At 46.0% G+C, this 19,797-nt stretch overlaps 1 protein-coding gene across 1 annotated transcript; it reads right to left on the minus strand.

Moving 5' to 3' along the window:
* Positions 1-7,374: 7,374 nt before the first annotated feature.
* Positions 7,375-17,984, minus strand: C6H10orf53 (chromosome 6 C10orf53 homolog). The gene is made up of 3 exons (XM_081823126.1): positions 17,888-17,984; positions 8,130-8,249; positions 7,375-7,439 (listed from the first exon to the last, which is right to left on the minus strand). Exons 1-3 carry the CDS (start codon positions 17,982-17,984, stop codon positions 7,375-7,377), a joined length of 282 nt encoding a protein of 93 aa, XP_081679252.1.
* Between the last annotated feature and the right edge of the window lie 1,813 nt (positions 17,985-19,797).

Here is a 19,797-nt window from a genome sequence, read left to right on the forward strand (position 1 = left end):
TCCCTTCCCCCTGCTTGTTCTCATGCTCAGGAAGGGGAAACTCTTCTTCTTGCCCCTTCCTCTTTCTGGCTGCCTGCAACACAACCTGATGGCTGCAGTTCAGTAGCTATCATGGACCTGGAGGCTTGATGCTAAGATGTTGGAGCGGTGAGGTTGATGGAGTCAGGGTCTCTGGAGGAGCAACCACAGCCCGGCCTACTGTATTAGTCAGGCTTCTCCAGAGACACAGGACCAAGAGGAGATACATATGCATTTGTGTATTTATATATAAATACATTATATATCTATAATATTTGTGTATAGGGGCATGTGTATATATACATGTAATACATGTATACACATTATCTATATATATGTATATTAGAGAGAGAGAGAGAGAAATGTATTATAAGGAATTGGCTCACGTGATTACGGAGGCCGAGAAGTCCCACAGTGTGCCATCCGCAAGCTGGAGACCTGGGAGAGCCAGTGGTATAGTTCCAGTTCTAGTGTGGGGGCCTGAGAACCAGGAGAACCAGTGGTGTAAGTTCTAACTGAACTGCAGCAGAAGACTGAGGTCCCAGGTCAAAGAGTTAGGCAGAGAGAGTGAATTCTCCTTTACGCTGCCTTTCGTTCTAGTCAGGCCCTCAAGAGATGGGATGAGGCCCACCTACACTGGGGAGGGCGGTCTAGTTTACTCAGTCAACAGATTCAAATGTTAATCTCAACCAGAAACACCCTCACAGACACACCCAAAATAACATTTAAGCAAATATCTGGGCACCCTGTATCCCACCCAAGTTGACTCATAAAATGAACGGCCACAACTTTTTCCTGCTTCTCACTGGTTTCAACCACTGTTACTTTGGGTTTTTCTTCCATGTGCTGCTGAACTTGATTCCACTCATCTAGAGCACACAGGCAAGAAAAGAGAGAGTCTTGACTGAGGAGCTCCTCCGGCAGAGATGTGGGGAGACCAGCAAGCATCCTCAGCATAGAGCGCCGCATGTAGGAGCGGACCGCCCGTGAGGTGGTACCCGGTGCCTCAGGCCAGACAGGGGAGGAGGCAAGGAAGGCTTCGAGCAGGGCTGGATGGGTAAGTGGGACCTGAAGTTTAGGCAACATTTTTTCAGCCAGAGAACACAGCCTGGGCATTTCAGGAGCAGCAAGAAGCACGAGAAAGGCAGAAACAAGAAAGGTGTGGTGTATGTTCAGGAACTGTGAGTAATGTGGGGTAACCAGATTGGGTGTGCTTCGGCTAAGGTCTAGGTCCGCGGCAGGGCTTAAAAGGTGTGAGAAACCATAATGAATTTGGGGTGCAACTTGAAGTACGATAATGATTGTAGCTCTGCAATACACTTTTAGGTTTAAAAAGAAAGTTAATGGAGAAAGAAGCACTTGGTAAAACATTTCTAGCTGGGGTTCTCGCCACGTGGCTGTCTCCATGTAGGACATGCTCACGTCAGTGACAGAGGCTCACTTGGCTGCAGGCTCACCCCACTGGGGACGGCCAGGGTAGCATCTTCGTCTCCGCAGAAGGTGTCTGCAGTTTGAACAAGGCTGAAATCTGACACAGCCTTAGGCAGGTGCGGCCTTTCCCTCAGCCCTCCTCCTCTGTCCTCAGGTGCTGCTGACGGCCGCCCTGGGCTGGAGTCTACTTCTTCTGCCAAGTGAGGAGTACCTGGATTGGTTTTTATCCAGGGTAAAAGACCTACTAATAGAAGTACGGGTTTTTCATAAACAGATATACATAGAGAAGGGCAAGTAATTTTTATTTTTAATTTTATTTTTGTATGCATAACCCAAATGCTGCCCGACTCTTCTTGGTTCATGGGTACAATTGAATGATTAGCAACAAAAGGCCAAGTTTGCTCAACAGTGTTTTCCTGCGTGGCTAAAGGACAAGTGCCCTTCATTGTGCCCCCTTCTCTGGACAGGAGTGATGGGGAGATGCACCCCAATGGTCTCCCACCCTGCTCTGGGCCTCTGACAGGCTTTTTCCATAGGGAGTCACCTCCAGCACGTTCCAGGGCCACCGCCTTCTAAGGCGCTGCTGTACACACCTTAGGGGTATATGCCCTTCCCCCTTTAAGCCTCCCTGCAGCCCAACGGTAGACACATACTGAGAAGAAGAATAGATTCCTCTCCCTACATCACAGCTCAGACGTCAAGAGCTTGCTGGAGGCTCTGGGATCATTGGTCACATTCACGGAGTACCAGCCACAGGTGGCTTCCCAGCCCAACCCCCAACCTGCCTCCGTGCTCCAGAGACCAGCTTCTCACACACCCCAGGGGGATTTCCAAGCCCTCCTCATCTCTTTGGAATCTGGGAGGCCCAGAGGGAAGAAACATTCCATCTCACCTATCTTCCTATTCCTGCCCAGCATGACTGAGGGAGGGCAATTCCATTCCCTTCACAGGGAACCCCACCTCTCCCTGTTGGGATGTGGTCTCTCCCTAACACCCCAGTCCCATGTTTCTCAGAATGCAGTTGGCTTATGTACACTGGAATCAATAGACTCACATGTTAAAATGCAGATTCCTGGGACCCATCCCAGACTCATTAAATCAGAGCATAGGAGAACATCCGACACTGTAACATCAGTGCATTCCTTTAAGGAGTCAGGTGGTTTTGGTCCTAAATATTATATACTGGGGGCATGAGTAATACAGCCTGGACTTGATACTCCCGTGCGGAGCAAAGGCTGGGACTTACCATTCCTCTTAGGCTTCTGGGTCTCTACTCTTGACCTCTTCTGAACAGCCACTCAAACAGGAACACGTACTTTCAAAAAGGCCCATGATGATGCAAGCACCTATAGTCCAATACCTACCTCACTTAGAGAAGGAGCATTTCCCATCAGGAAATGGGATCCGGGGATTCAGCTCTGCCTACAGCTGGGCCCCCTTGTACCTGAACACGGAGAACAATAAGGCTCTTTAGGCGCTCAGCTTCTCAAATGTCTTCATTTCAGAGATCTGCAAACAGTCTTTGCTTTTCATTTGCGTAATCAAATAGTAGGGTCAAGTGGTTTCACTAGGATGGGAGGGCCGGCCGTGGGCCTCATGGGAAGGGTGACCTCGTCACTTATGGGGATAATTACAGCCAGGCTGAAGGTGTAACCAGGAGGGGTTTCAGGCAACCAGGAACAGATGATAATCCTATTGGTGGGCCAGATATGGTATTTTCAGTTTTGCTTCTTGTGTTTTGGTTGGCACTGTGTTTTTCAAAAAATTGAGCCCACACTTTAAAACCAAAACTTTCAAATAAAAATCTAGATTTTCACTCTTCTAGGAAAACTCGGAGCGTCGATACCCTCGGGCCTGCCGGCTCCCGCCACGGCAGCAGTTTGGCCCATGCGGCCATCCCAGCCCCTACTCCCCACAGCGTCCCTCATGCTGCCGGTGCCCAAGGTCGTCCTTCTGCTGTTAGCCCTCTTGTTTCTTTTCACCTGCTTAGTGCCACTCAGCCTTTGCTGCCCCGACTGTGGCCTCCGGGCTGGGGGGTGACCTGTGGCCCCCACGAAGGAGAATTCAGGACTCTCTTCCTTTCAGAACATGAGCTTACTGCCAGGACTGGAGTGCCTGGTCACACTCCTCTCCAAATAACCACAATCGACCCTTTCCCTCGAAATGTTCAAACTATCTGGGAAGAACATTTGTCTTTGCTTTATGCCAGCCACCTGGGCCAGCATTTGCTTGTCTTTCACCTGGATTTGGTCACCTGTGTATTTCTTCTGGAAGCATGGCACCCACAGGGTGTACACATGTCCCCCGAGATTTTCTCCCCCAAAGAGCAGGGGGCTTTGTGCATCAAATCCCAGTATTACTGGGCGCCTGGGTGGCTCAGTTGGTTAAGCGACTGCCTTCGGCTCAGGTCATGATCCTGGAGTCCCGGGATCGAGTCCCGCATCGGGCTCCCTGCTCGGCGGGGAGTCTGCTTCTCCCTCTGACCCTCACCCCTCTCATGCTCTCTCTCTCATTCTCTCTCTCAAATAAATAAATAAAATCTTTTAAAAAAAAAAATCCCAGTATTACTTTGGGATAGGTGTCCATGGGAGGAGCCTTTGTTAGCAAGGGTACGCAGAGTCCTTTGGGGCCCCCCTCCATACACTCACTGCTCAAATGTCCCGGCAGCTCACCTTGGGAACTGATTTTTCACACAGTTCTCTTAGATATGGACTTATCACATATTGTTTGTCAAGGTTTTAAGGGTGAAACCACCAAAAGGGCAGGTATAGCCAGTGAGGCCCCAGGCAGCAAGCCCAGGGAGACTCCTAAAAACGTCATTCTTTTTACATTTTAAAATAGAATAAACAGGCTTAGAGATTCCAAATTTCACTTAAAATAGCCCATAAGTTAGAGCTATGTTTCTAATTTTATTAAAAGACAGTAAAGACGTCTTCTACTAAAGAGACACTTTCTTTACACATTTTCATGTCACACACTGAAATTGATTTGGCATCTTAATAAACTTAAAATATGAGTTAATTAAGTGGCATTTTAAAAGCATTAAAAGGCACCTGAATGTCTAGCCTGTTGAAGCACAGAGGGCTTTTGCCTTCAATCGGGAGCGAGCCATGTTTCCTGTTTCTTTGCAGGGAGACAGATGTTCAAAAAGACATAAGACAGAGGAAGATGAAGGAGGATTTGGGCACATTTCTTTAGACTGAAAAATTGATTACATTTCCAAAGAGAAAGCTCTGCTTAATCAATGACAGAGAACGGCTAGGTTATATGGACAGATGACCTCTATGTCAAATTCTTGGTTTTTAAAAAAGATTTTTAATTAATTTATTTATTTGAGAGAGAGTGAGAAGCAGCAGGGAGGAGGAGCAGAGGGAGAGAGAGGAGCAGACTCCCCGCCGAGCAGGGAGCCTGATGCAGGGCTCGATCCCAGGCCCCTGAGATCATGACCTGAGCCCAAGGCAGACGCTTAACCGACTGAGCCTCCCAGGGGGTCGGATTTTATTTTAAATGTTTATTTGAAAAGCATCCTCAAGCCCAACACACACACACTCACACACAAAGTAAAAATTCCACCACTGAAAACATTTACAATATGCAAGAAATGAAAGTCCTGCCGCCCCCTCCCCCCTCCCCCCAAGCCTACCACCCAGAGGTAACCCTGTGACTTTTTCTGGTAATGCTGATTCATAACTCATTTAACTGATTGAAACTGGAGCACAGCATCCTGGGCACAGGCATCTCCCAGAAGCTTTGTGCACTCGAGTTTGTCCTAGAATCGTGTGCAATCTTGCCTTACCTGCCCTTCTGCTCTGGTCAGGGAGGGAAGGAGAGCAGGTTGGTGGGGTTGCAGCTCTGAGGCCACAAATACAGGCTGGGATGGAGCGTGTCAGGGGAGGGTAAGGAGGCTGCCTGTTGGAGCTTTTGTTCAACACGGGGGCTGCAGAGCCCAAGGCGGGGGCAAAGTCCTTGGAGCCGAAGTTACTGCACTGAATGCAGATGGGAAAGCTTGCAATTTTATTTCTTAGTAGAAAAAGTTATGGCAGTGAAAGTAGGAATCATTGTTCAAGGAGGAGGAAATTTCCTGATTCATGACAGAATGCTTAGACAAGGGACACCTGGGTGGCTCAGTTGGTTAAGCGTCTGCCTTTAGCTCAGGTCATGATCCCAGGGTCCTGGGATTGAGCCCCACATTGGTCTCCTTGCTCAGCGGGGAGCCTGCTTCTCCCTCTCCTGCCACTCCCACTGCTTGTGCTCTCTCTCTTTCTCTGACAAATAAATAAATAAAATCTTAAAAAAAAAGAATGCTAAGACAAATGTTTTAATCACACAGGAAGAGGATCAACATAAAATGTTAAATTAAAAAATAGATACGTAATTGGGTACATACAATGTGTGATCCTGAATGAGTGAAATCAATTTCTCTGTTTATCTCTTAATGAATAATCAGACATAAATCAAAGAAAACCAAATTGAAATATACCAAAACATCAAATTTGTACTTTATCCTCACCTATATTTTTCCATTTTACTCTAATGAAAATGTATTTCTCTTGGAGTAAAATGTTCATACGAAAGCAGAATGCTACCTCTATAATAACTTAAACTGGTCTTTGAGAAAGAGGGACTAAATCGAGGGTTACTAAAGACGTGTGAAAACCGGCACCAGACACCAGGAGGAAAGTTTTTTAGCCTCAGGTTCTCAGTGAGGATGATTAAATATTTCCAGAGTCCTAAGTGATGGTAATCTCTGAATGAAACCTGGTAAGTGAAGCTTGGGCTGAAAATTAAAATTACATCCCCCTTCTCCTCACATACGAGAGAGAACTTGTACAGTGGTTTCATCGCCTCCCAGATGGCCTTTGAAGTTCTGGGGTGCAGGGGGCTTGAGGCCACCAGGAGGGATGGAAAGGGTGGCTCCCCAGGTACACGGAAACCACAGGGAGCAGGGTGGCTGCCTCCCTGGGGGGGTGTGTGCTCCGAGCCCTGAAAGCTCTTCTCTTTCACCAGGGTGCCCCGAGTCTTCTGTGAAGGAACCCTCTTTCTCCTATTTCTCCTCCAAGGTGTGATGCCTTTTTACCATGACCTCATATTTAACGTCATCAGATCAATATCTGCATTTCTCTATAGAAGAACGTGTGCTACAGTTGGGTGTCTCGGACCTGAAAGTACAAAGAACATCATGTTGACATGGCTGATTTTTACACTGACCGTAACTGAAATCCTTCCTTAACTCCGCAAGGCTGTGTTTTCCCCCACACGAATAAGGAGCCGCATGACCCTTCTGCCCTGCGTTCTTCTGGGCCCTCTTCAGAGCGGCTCATTGGACTGGCGAATGCAAAACAAGGCAGATAATTTTCTTGTTCTAAAGAATAGCTGATGATTTGACTTTAGGTGCGTGTATGTGAACATTTAAAATACGATTGCACTGGGAGCAAGAAACCAACCTGTAGAGATAGCCGGGTTTCCAAATACTGACATTAACTTTTGGTTCAGATTTTCAAGGGCCCCCTATTCTCCCTCCCTGCTCCCCTTTCTGCCCAATCTTTAATTTCACCTGTTCCTAGCTCTTTACTTACTATAGAATGGACTCTCAGATGCTTCTGGCAAACTCTGTTATTAGGATGGGATGGCGCTTTGTTATTAGATTGCATTTTATTATTTCCTTCAGCTCAACGTGTACCTGATTGATATTGGAGGACTCTCCCTGTGGGTTGAGATTGAAAGATGCTGCAAATGATGTTTATTATTTGTGTGGGCCCTGCTTCCGTGCAGCCAGGTGAGAGACACTGTGCCGGGCAGGCTGAAGGACAGGCTGGCGTTACCTGCTAGAGCCTTCAAAACCTAGAGCTGCTTTTGTTTGCTGCATAGAAGGGCCAGAAGCAGCTGCTGTTCTGTTGACTTCAGATGCCTGTTTGGACGAGGAGATCAGTAGGCATTTAGGACGGCTATCCTGGCCTCTTCACACAGCGGGTCTAGTTTACCATCACCTCCTGGGGAAATAGGTATGATTTTCTTTTGGCCAGTTTTCTATACAATGTCATGTCATAGAAGACATGGCTTCCACTAGAGGTCAAGTCTCAAAGTACACTGGCACGTCAATTGTTAACTAGCCTTTAACAGAGTATGAGTGGATTGCACAAGCTTTTATTTCTGAGCAGAGTGTGGGAGGCGTGATGCCAGCCTGCCCGGCAGGAAGCTCTCCAGGGCCGAGAGATCCCTAGACCCTCACTAATAATTCCACGCATTGCCAGTGTAGCGACTCTCATTGTCTTAGCGAGCCCATGTAGAATAGTCAAATGGAACAAAAACTGTTTTGGAGGCAAACCGTAATAAAACACATGTGAAAAGAAAAAGAAAGAAAAAGAAAAACCCCAAACCTCTTACCCCTAAATTCCCATGATATCATTTGAAATCTAGGGCTAAAACTTCATTTTTCTTTCTGTCCCTCTTTTATTTCCAGTGTCCTGGGAAGAAGTCCAGAGCATCAAGCACCTTAACTCTGTGTGATTTAGGATGTGCTCATGCATGTAACACAGAGAACAGGGTTTTGAGTAAGAATTTAAAACACAGAAAAAAACCCAACTTGAATGTGGGCATAGCCCACTGGCCACTTCCACTTGAAATCGAGCATGCTTCCGAGAAGGCAAAGTGCTGGTTGGGAGCAGTGCTGAAGGACTTACCAAACTCCAAGTCTTTGATGTTAGAGTGGAAGACAATTTCTTCGTTCACCATGAGTTCTACCACATTCCAGTCTTCTATCTTCTCTAGGATGACCTTGTGTCCATCTCTGGTCAACACAGCTGCAAAAGATGAAGACGGATGTGGGTAGCATGGGGACAGGCTCTAGATTAACCTGATGTGCAGATGTCTTCATGGATGGTGGCAGCTGACTTGTTCTCCAGTCGCCCCTGGCTTAACTCAGCTGCGCTGGTGGGTACCTACCTGGCGCTGGCCCAGATGTGCCCTCATCTTTGCTGGCAAGTGCAGCCAGGGACCTGAGCAATTCAGGTTTTGGTTACAATTTGCCTCAGACCCATAGGATGTGTGAAAAATATGAGATGTCTCTAGGAAGAGTTTTTGAACTTTTATCATAGAGATGATACTCAGTGTTGGAAGGCATGTGGGGAATCAGGTGACTTCTTATCCCGTGGGTGGAAAAATAAATTGGTCACCTTTCTGGAGGTAATTTGGCAGTACAGACTGAAAGCCTCAAAAGCCTCAAGAAAATGTAGAATTACAAAATGAACTAAACTCTGGCCCGGGAAATTGCACTTATAAGAAAGCCTCCTCAGGAAAAATAAAAAATTCAGGCAGACTTTTGTAACAAGATGTTCCTTTCTGCAGTATTACAATAGAAAATACTTTGAATAACCTACTGTCCTAATCAGAAGAGGATGGTCAAGCAAATGATGGTGGGTCCATATGATGAGGTTTTATTCAAACACTTCAAAAGATGTTTATGAATTTTTTAAATAGCAAGAAAAATATTTGTAACATAAGCAAGCAATCAGGGTATATATATATAGTATCTATGAAAATATATCTTTAATACTAATTAAAATATGTATATGTAATAGGAAAAGAAAAGGAAACACTCAGTGGGTATATCTCTGTGGTAATAGTATGTGAAACCTCTTCCTTTTTATTCTTTCGGCATTTTCCAGATTTTCTATAATAATAAGAAACAAAGTGCCTTTTTTTTTTTTTTAAAGCTAATGAGCTAAACTTTGGGAGCTGCTTTTTGGTTATCACTTCTCTAGAGATCAGCCATGGAAAAGTTTTAGATCTATCCTCTATTGTGGAAATCCAAAAATATATGCATTTAGGTGAAATGATGTGCATTGACCATCTTGGGGTTCTGTGTTCTCTAACGTGTCTCTCCTCAGTTTTCTTAATATGTCCACCACGTAACATTGGTGGTAGAATCAGTGTGCTAAACCACCGTCTTGGATGGTCTTCATACATTGGTGAGAATTTTGGTTAAGATGGGAAGAGGAATCAGAGGAAGGTCATGTTTTGTTTTGTTTTTTTAAAGTCTTAGAATTTCAATCAGTCTTATGTGCAGAAAAGCAGACAGTTATGTCGGTTAATTGCATTTAATTACAGAGACAACTGCTGTTTTAAAACGTTGGCGTGTCCACTTCTTCATCTTTCAATCAGTTCAAGAACATCCAGCCCCAACTGTGAACATTTTAATTGCGTGATTTTAATTTCACTTCTGGAAAGGAACTTCAGAGAGTAACTCAGTGAGGATCTCCATTAACAAGATAGCGCTCCTCAGGCACCCAGTGGTGGCCCTAATTGACCCTGCATCAGCTAACGCCTCTCTCTACGGAACACCCACCTCTTCTTCTCTGGCATATTTATGTTATTGTATCCTGTTTAAGTGTCCTGTCTTAAACATCTTTGGAGGAAGGCACTCAGCTTGGACCAATGACTTGTTTAAATGAAGTGGTCCATGCAGTTTGGGATGGCCAGTGGATCTGGGGATCAGACACTCTCCCAACAGCACCCCCTCAGGAGTGGGGACGTGTCACCCGAGAGGGAAAAGCTGCAGGTGAGTGGGTGGGAGGCAATTTGGCCTCCAGGACCTTGGCTTTGCTTTGTCAGAAGATGCTCCTGGGAAATGGACTTCAATTTGATAGGAAGAAATCAGGAACAAACGAGCCTCTCCATTCCCACCCCATCTCTGGAGACAAGGTGTTGCCTCTATCCTACTCACACACAACACCCACTCTGTAAGGCCTGGGGGTTCTGGAGAGAAGGAGGCACGGGTTCTGTGTGGCCCACCGTGACTGCAGTGTAAGTGAGGACGGGCTCTGCAGGAGGAGCCCCTGAGAAGCTGTGCACCACGCGGCCCGCCACAGCGCTTTCCTTTCGCACAGGGCAGGGCCCCGTCTGACCGAGTCTCATGGAGCACCTGGGTTTGGGGTTTGCTTTATGACAACAGCAGTCCTCCTTCATGGCCAAGTGTATCTAAGAAACAGGACTCGATGCACCAAATAACTTACCCTATGGAAGTCGGTGGTGCCAAATAATGTGAGTCTGCCTCATACCTGAGCCAACGAAGCCCGACCGGAAGAAATCCTCTTAAGAGACTATATCACCCTTCACTTCACCTTCTATATGGTTCGCAAAGCATGGGCTCTCGGGCCCTTTAAGGGCACATGTCTCCCTCACTGACCATAAACTACCCCACCCCCAAACCCAGTGCCTGGTGTTAAAACAGCTTGTTAAATAAATGAGCTCAATGTAATGGTGCTGGCTACCTCCAATGACTCTTTTGGACACTGAGTGAACTAAGTCTGATTCTTATGAAAGCGATGAGCCACCTCAGAGTCCACATCCTATATTCATCCTCAGGACGCCTGTCCCCTTCTCATCCGTCCAGGCTGTGCCGAGCCCAGCTACAGGGTGGTCAGCGCGGGCTTAAGGGATCAAACTTGGAGAAGCACCAGAATTCCTGCAGCTCATCCAAATGCCACCTCTCTACATGGAGGCCCCATTTTTTCCTACGAGCTCCTATGGGGTTGTCTAGTCAAAGAAAGGTCAGATAAATAGACTCCATGCAACAAAGTCTTTCCAAAGGCAGTGGCTAAACTCCAGCATAAATCAACCAGAAGCTGTAAGGCCACCCACAGAATGCCTGCCTCTTTGAAGTGGCACCTCATTCTTCAAGGGGGATCTGGGTAAAATGAAGGAACACGGAAAAGCCTCCCTCTTCTCAGCACAGGCACCATCTGGGAGTGATTTAAACACAGCTAGCTCGGAAGTCACAGCAAACAGACAGGCAGGCATCTCCCCCTCCTCTGCTCGGCCCAGTTGCAGAGCTGATGACCATTAATGTGTGCAGCTAATGCGGAGCTAGGGACGGGAGAACGGAACAGAGAGCATCTTAGCTAAATAAGGGTGGATCCTATCTTTCTGGGTCGGTTTCAATTCCTTTTCGTTCCTTTTAGCAGGTCATTTGACAGACTTCATTCGGGACAGCAGACAAGGAGCTACGATGGCCAGGGAATTACTTTGGACTTGCTGTTAAGCATTAGATAGTTTAATCTCATCAATATTGAGGCCATAGTAGAGACATTTTTGCTGAACTATTATAATTTGTGGGTAATAAGGAATGAACATTTTCAGATTCCTTAAGGCACGGTAAGTTCAGGAAAGATCAGGCATATTTCCAAAGCCAGCAAGGCTTCGGGACATGCTAAAGGGCTATGATTTTCAAAGAAACGTACAGAACTGAGATGCAGATTTTACAGAGGAGGACCTGCAAATACACCACTCTGTGCTTAGTGTGATTGACTCTAAAGTGGTGGAGGGAGTGGGGGACAGGGAGAGGAGCAGATCCTTGCTTTTGTTAGCATCCTGGCATTTGTCAGCAGCCCTCAGGAAATGCTGGCTGCTGACATTATATGAATTATCATTCAGGAATACACAAACTAACTTTAAAAATCAACCACCTGCTGGTAGCTTGCAATGCTCTTCTCCTTCAACCACAAAAATTCTCCCCTTGATCTTCTCAAGATACTCCTTCCCCTCCCCTACTGTGGGAAGAGCTGCTTATGCTCTTGGCTTCCTCATCTCTCCCTGCTTTTCCACCTCCTGCAGGTGGAGGCTTCGGCCCACCTTCTCTTGACCCTGTGCTCTCAGAGGTGGGGAGCCATTAGCGCACTCAGTGGCTCACTCAGTTCTCCCCGCCCCTCTTAGCAGATCGACACTCGGACCTATCTCCTTTCTTACTTCTTTTGTTTTTTGTTTTTTGTTTTTAAAGATTTTATTTATTTATTTGCAAGAGAGAGAATGAGAGACAGAGAGCATGAGAGGGAGGAGGGTCAGAGGGAGAAGCAGACTCCCCGCCAAGCAGGGAGCCCGATGCGGGACTCGATCCAGGGACTCCAGGATCATGACCTGAGCCGAAGGCAGTCGCTTAACCGACTGAGCCACCCAGGCGCCCCTCCTTTCTTACTTCTTTAAAATACTTTCTGGGGCACCTGGGTGGCTCAGTCGGTTAAGCGTCTGCCTTCGGCTCAGGTCATGATCTCAGGGTCTTGGGATCAAGTTCCGCATCGGGCTCCCTGCTCCGCGGGAAGCCTGCTTCTCCCTCTGCTGCTCCCCCCTCCCTTCGTGCTCACTCTCTCTCCCTCTCTCTCTCAAAAATAAATAAAATCTTAAATAGATAAATAAATAAAGAAAGAAAAGAAAATACTTTTGCTGGTTAAAAAAAACCCCAAACTATTTTGAACTCTAAAATTTTATCAGATTATAAATGTAATGCAGGCCCACGATTTTTTAAAAACCTTGAAATTATAGGACAAAAACTGTTAAATCACCATATTAATCCCTCTCCCCTTCTCTTTGTCATTTTCAGTGGAAATGGGATCACAGTGTAGGTGGAATTCAGGAACACACCTTATTCCCTCACTGCTGTGTCGTGGTGATCCCGCCCTATCAATATACATGGATCTGCTGCACTGCATTTCATGGGATGGATGGACTACAATTTATTTAAGCCAGTCCTTTCTCTGGTTGTTCTCAATTCTTCACTATCAGCAACAACATTGCAGAAAACATTCCTGGGCATGCCTCTATGTACATGTGCGAGTATATATATGAAAGATATGAAAGAGACTGAACAATGGAGTAGCTGGGTTCTACAGTTCATGGTTAAATTTTAAGACATGGTCAAGTTGCCCTCTGAAGTTTCTGTGCCATCTTGCCTTCTCATTGCAAGTCTTTAAGAACACTTTTTTCGGGGCGCCTGGGTGGCTCAGTCGGTTGAGCGACTGCCTTCGGCTTAGGTCATGATCCCAGGGTCCTGGGATCGAGTCCCACATCAGGCTCCCTGCTCTGCGGGGAAGCCTGCTTCTCCCTCTCCCACTCCCCCTGCTTGTGTTCCTTCTCTCGCTGTGTCTCTCTCTGTCAAATAAATAAATAAAATCTTTAAAAAAAAAAAAAGAACACTTTTTTCTATGTCGTTCATCAGCCATGAATTCATCTTTTTCTAGAAATGACTCCTACTTAACAGTTTGGTGCCCATTAGCCATTTTCTTCTTGAAATCCTCATCTCACTGGCCTCCTTTGCTCTGGGTTCTTTCCTACCTCTGCGCCCGTCAGAGGGGCCACTGCTGTTCACACCTTTCCTTGCTTTCTCCCCAAGTCTCACCTCCTGTGGATCCAGTGTTCAGCTCCATTCACGTTTATTTTAACTCATGTTTATTGACCCTTTAGATGTACCTAGCACAGGGATGCCTGGATGGCTCATTTGGTTGAGCGTCTGACTCTTGGTTTCAGCTCAGGTCATGATCTCAGGGTCCTGGGTTTGAGCCCCGCATCTGGCTCCCTGCTCAGTGGGGAGTCTGCTTCTCCCTCTCCCTCTCCTTTTCCCACTCCCCCTGCTTGTGCTCTCCCTCTCTCTCTCTGTCAAATAAATAAATAAAATCTTAAAAAAAAAAAAAGGAAGGAATGGAGATAGGGAAGAGGGGCAGAGGGAGGTGTTGACATTTTCGATGGGGAAGGTCAAGGAGCGCCTATGGATGAAGGTGACTTTTGAGAAACACCCAGGGGCTGTGAGAGAGCGGAGAGTGAGGACCAGGCAGAGATCTGGAGAAAGAGAATTCCAGGTGGAGCAATGGCCAAGCCCCAAGGCCAAAGTGCACCAGGAAGGCCACTGTAAGCCTTTGGCTTCTCCCTTGAGTGAGCTGGGAGCCCCCAGGATGTTCTTGGAGGCACAGGCTGTGCTCTGACTCAAGTTTAAAGACATCACCTGGCTTTGGTGCTGAGGACGGACTGCAGGGGATGAGGGTGGCCACAGGGAGCTCAGGGAAGAGGCCAGGGCACTGGTCCAGGCAGGAAATGATGATGGTGGCTGTGATGAGTGTGAGGCAAAGAGAGGACAGAAAGATGCCTGTGACATGAACAGACATTTCTGCAAAGACAACATACAAATGGCCAACAGACACATGAAAAACTGCTCCACATCACTTGGCATCAGGGAAATACAAATCAAAACCTCAATGAGATACCACCTCACACTAGTCAGAATGGCTAGAATTAACAAGTCAGGGAACGACAGATGTTGGTGAGGATGTGGAGAAAAGGGAGCCCTCCTACACTGTTGGTCGGAATGCAAGCTGGTGCAGCTACTCTGGAAAACAGTATGGAGGTTCCTCAAAAAGTTAAAAATAGAGCTACCCTATGACCCAGCAACTGCACTACTAGGTATTTATCCAAAGGATACAAACATAGTGATCCGAAGGGGCATATGCATCCCAATGTTTATAGCAGCAATGTCCACAATAGCCAAACCCAGAAAGAGCCCAGATGTCCATTGACAGATGAATGGATAAAGAAGATGTGGTGTATATATACAATGGAATATTACTCAGCCATCAAAAAGAATGAACTCTTGTCATTTGCAACAACCTGAATGGAACTAGAGGGGATTATGCTAAGTGAAATAAGTCAGTCAGGGAAGACAATCACCATATGATTTCACTCATACGTGGAATTTAAAAAACAAAACAGATGAACATAGGGGAAGGGAAGGAAAAATAAAATAAGATGAAAACAGACAGGAAGACAAACCATAAGACTCTTAATTCTAGGAAACAAACTGAGGGTCGCTGGAAGGGAGGTGGGTGGGGGGATGGAGTAACTTGGTGATGGGCATTAAGGAGGGCACGTGATGTACTGAGCACTGGATGTTGTTATATGCAACTGATGAATCACTAAATTCTACCTCTGAAACTAATAACACTATATGTTAACTAAATTGAATTTAAATAAAAAATAAAAAAAGAAAGATGCCTGTGAGCTTTTTGGCCTGAGTAACTGAAAGACTGGAGCTGTGTGCACTGAGATGAGGAGAATGCAGGAGGGGTTGGGGGGTGCTGGGTATTAAGAGGTCAGTTTAGAGACTTTGGACATATTAGCCTGAGATGCCTACCAACCATCCAGTGACAATGAGAGGTCCTGATTGGAGAGATAAGTTCGGGAGTCATTAGCAGATAGATGTTATTTAAAGTCACAACTACTGGGGCACTTGGGTGGCTCGGTTGGTTGAGCATCTGCCTTCTGCTTGGGTTGTGATCCCGGGGTCCTGGCATCGAGTCCCGAGTCGGGCTCTAAGCAGGGAGCCGCTTCTCCCTCACCCACTCCCCCTGTTTGTGCTCTCTCACTCTCTGTCAAATAAATAAATAAATAAATAAAATCTTAAAAAAAAAAAAAAAAGTCACAACTACTTCTGACTCAAGTAGTCTTTAGTAGTCAGGTAGTTTTCTTTGTCTTTCTCCTGAACTTCAGAACTTAATTTCTAATCTCTTAATATTTCTTAATAATTTGTTTTCTCTCACTTCCCCTCCCCAAATCTCTTCTTTCAGAATTGGCCTCTTAAGGCACATCCTTAATCTTATTCTTTAGCTCAAGAAATGTTGCTGGCTCCCTGTTGTCAAGGGTAAAACAGGCCTGACTCTCTCGTTGCATAGCATCCTCCAGCCTGACCCAGCTGCTTGCTGCTCCCCAGCATGCCCCACGCTGCTCCCTCCTCCCCTTCCTAGTAACCCCCCTGCCCTGGAGTAGTAAGACTAATGCTTGTTGAGCATTTACAATGTGCAGGAATGATATTCGTGACTGTGTGCATTTTCCCATTGGAATCTCACATCAGTGAGGTAGGAATCTGCTCCCATTTTACCAGTAGGTAAACTGAGGCTCAGAAAGGTAAAATAACTTGATCTTGACTTTAGCCACACAGCTACTAAATGGTGAAGATGAATTCAAAAGGAGACTGGTTGGACTTCAGAGTCCTTGTGCTTAATCTCTGCTCTGCCAGCAGTGCCAAGAAAGCAAGTAGAAGACAAGTGACCAGAGGTGATCAGTTGAGTCAATGGGATTTGTGTGCAAACTATATGGGAAGTCCCCCTCCCCCCGCCTCAATACTTGTAAATTGTGCGCTATAACAAATGTTTATTTATGCATTCTCCTTTACTATAATTCTTGGTATGGAGATGATCTAGTTGAACTCTATACAGTCATGCAGATTGTGGCAGCAGCAAGAAACATAATTAAAAAGGGTCTGCAGACAGCGGCAAAATGGTGGAGTAGGCACTTCAAACTCCCGTTTCTCCACAAAGAAGTTAAAAAACCCACCAGAAACTGTGAGAACCCACTTTGTCAGAACTCTGGAAAATAGTCAAAGTTGGCAAAAGAGTAAATGCTGAGTCAAGACAAAGGCAACTTGAAAGTGGTAAGAAAGCTTTGTGACCTCTCAACTTGCCCTTGCCCCACCTCCTCCCCGGCTTGCTGGCAGCCTTGAAGATGGCAGCCCCTGTCCCCTGTGTGGGCCCTGGTTCCTGAGTCTAGAGGGAGCAGAGCACACCTTGTTTGCAAATTCCTGTGTTTGTCTCTGCTGCCCTGTCTGGGGGCTACCTCAAGGACTGGCACAAGGCCCTTGTCTCTGTTTCACCTAATGCAGAATGCACACAGGGTGGAAAAGCCGTGGGCAGGACGCGGGCAAATGAAAAATACATAGCTGTCTGGGCAAAAGACTGTTGAGACATACAACGAACCTCATGAAGCCTGAGAGAGAAAGCTGGCGAGAAGCTTTCGTTGGGACATTAGAGCATTTTAAAGCACTGAAGACTCAGTCCTGGGCTCTCTTCTCTCTCTGTATGTCGTCCCCAAGTCCATGACTCAGACCTTTCTATCTCTAGCTCAGACTTTTTCTCTGAACTCCAGAACTGCCGAGCTAACTCAGTACCTCCATCTATGTAGCCAAAAACACATGGAGTTTAAGATGGCCGAAAAGGAACATGGTCCTCCAAATTCCGGTCCCTCTGTCTGGCATGCTTTTTCTTCTCTTTACCTGGTTATTTTCTCCTTGCTCTTTAAAACTCAACTCAAGTAAAATTCTAGTGAATAAACCTTTCCAGATCTCCCCCTCTCCCCTCCAATTATGGCCCGTGGCGGGTCCCACTATGCTTATGTTCCTCTGTTGGAGGCCCAGGCACAACTGTCAACTAGTAGTCAACAGTGAGAAGGTCACTTGAAGGACACCTATCTTTGTTCCCCAGTGTGTCTCCAGTACCTGGAAGAGTGTCCAACACACATTAGGTGCTCAGGAAAAGTTTGTTGCCTGATTGAATGCTGAAGGTATAGACTCTCCACCATTTTCCAGCCATATGACCTTGGAAAAGTCACTTAATGTTCTTGATCTTCAGTTTTCCAATGCCTAAAGCAGGGTATGTAATCCCTCCTATCCAAATAACTTGTGTAAACTGCCTGGTCCCCCGTGGGAAGACTTTCTGGAGGTTACGGACTTGGTCAGGGTCTGAGGAAGGAAGGAGGTAGAGGCAGAGAGCACAGCCTGCATTGGGTGTTCAGAGGCTGGGGTGCACCTGGGCACATGGAGTTGAGTGGCGTCCGACGCTCGGCTGCCCACCTTGCAGGCCCTCTAGGCGGAAGGTGCGGTACTCCACAGACAGGCCGACTGCCCTGTATGGCCCGTAGCGAACGATGACCACCGCGTCCTTCGGCATGGCCGGCCGCGAGCACCCGCTAAAGCGCAACACACACTGCTAGGCAACAGCTCTGCAGGCCCTTGGGAGTGGGTGTGGCCACGTGGGGTGGGCGGGGCCAGGGCGGGTAGGGGTGGGACCTGAGGGTCCTTGCCCCATGTCCCATGCTGGGTGCCTGCGTGGGAGCCCGGGATGAGGAAGGTCCCTTTCTGGATATCTGCACCACCACCTCTGGGGTATAAGAAAGGTGTGGTGGTAGTCAGAGGCGACTTGCCTTCTCACCCTGACTGCCAGGTAAACGGGGGATTTCTGCCGGTGTGGCAAGTGTTAATGATAAATAACAGTAGCCAATATTTATAGCCGGTTACAGAAAGTATGTGTCAGGTGCTTGCTAAGCACTTTCCATATATTATCTCATTTAATCATTTTACCATCCTTATGAAGTAGGTTGTATTTTCTAATTTTGTATTTACAAAACTGAGGTTCAGAAGGGGCCAAGTAACCTTCCCAGGCAAGCCAGGGGTGGAGGAGCCTGGAAACCCTTGTAAGGTGCCTGTCTATAGGTTTCTTTTTATTTATCTTGCTTGGGATTTGTTGAGATACTTGAAATTGAATTTAAGTCCTTCATCTGTTTTTGGAAAAATGTGGGTCATTATCTCTTCTCATATTGCTTCTGGTTCCACTTTCTCACCTTTCAGGGACTTCAGTTAAATATATGTTATACCTTCTGATCGTATTCTTTACATCTCTTTTCTTCTGTGTTTTTCTCTTTTCATTCTTCTTTTGGATTACATGTATATATGTGTTCATACATCATTCATTTTTACTGATAATCCAGTTTGCTAATTTTCTCTGTAGCCATGTCTTAACTGCTATTAAAGTCATCAATATGGTTGTTTTTTTTTTCAGTTATTTCTTTAATTCTAGAATTTTAGTTTGATCCTTTTTCAAATCTGCTGTGCCACTTTTTACAGTTCTCAGTTTCTTGCCAAGTTTTTTAGGTTTGAGGTTGTCTTCTTGATCATAGTAAAGATACTTATTTTGTAGTCTGTGTTTGAGAATTCCACTATCTGGAGACCCCGCATGTCTGTTTCTGTTGGAATTTCTGCTGGTGTCTGCTTATTTTGTCTAGAGTTCTTGGTTTACTTTAATTGTGTACTGGATATTTTTTAGAAAAATTATTTGTAGGAACAATTTGAGGCCAAGGGTGAAGTTATCTTCCTCTATAGAAGACTTTTTTTTTTTTTTTTCACTGCTTGCCAGTTCCTGGTAACACCAGCAAACCAAGATCATCTTCATACAATTTCAGGCTTGAGATTATCTGAGCCATCCAGATGGCTTGAAACTGGGCTGCAGGCCATGTGGAGGTTGGTTCATTTATATTTTATCCTCATTCCTGCCCCAAAGAGGGTGGTAGCTTGCCAGGATTCCCCCTGGGCAGTGTTGGACTCCAACTTTTGTATGCCTAACTGCAAAGACTCAAAAATTGCATCTCATCTTCTAGGTTGCCTAGTCAAGATCACTAAATAGCCCCAGAGTAAAAGCATCTCCAGTGCTATGCTGATCTTGATCTAGTAAGCTCTTTTATGATTTTAAGAAGATTTAAAAAAATATATATGCCAGGGGCACCGGGGTGGCTCAGTTGGTTGAACATCTGCTTCTTGGTTTCAGCTCAGGTCATGATCTCAGGGTCGTGGCATTGAGCCTCATGTTGGGCTCCACACTCAGTGGGGAGTCTGCTTGAGATTCTCTCCTTCCCTCTCCATCTGCCTCTTCCCCTGCTCCCTCTCTCTCTCTCAAATAAATAAATAAATAAATAAATAAATAAATAAAT

The sequence above is a fragment of the Leptonychotes weddellii genome, chromosome 6 (assembly GCF_054177405.1).
Source record: "Leptonychotes weddellii isolate Sample4059 chromosome 6, ASM5417740v2, whole genome shotgun sequence".
Classification (NCBI taxonomy): domain Eukaryota; kingdom Metazoa; phylum Chordata; class Mammalia; order Carnivora; family Phocidae; genus Leptonychotes; species Leptonychotes weddellii.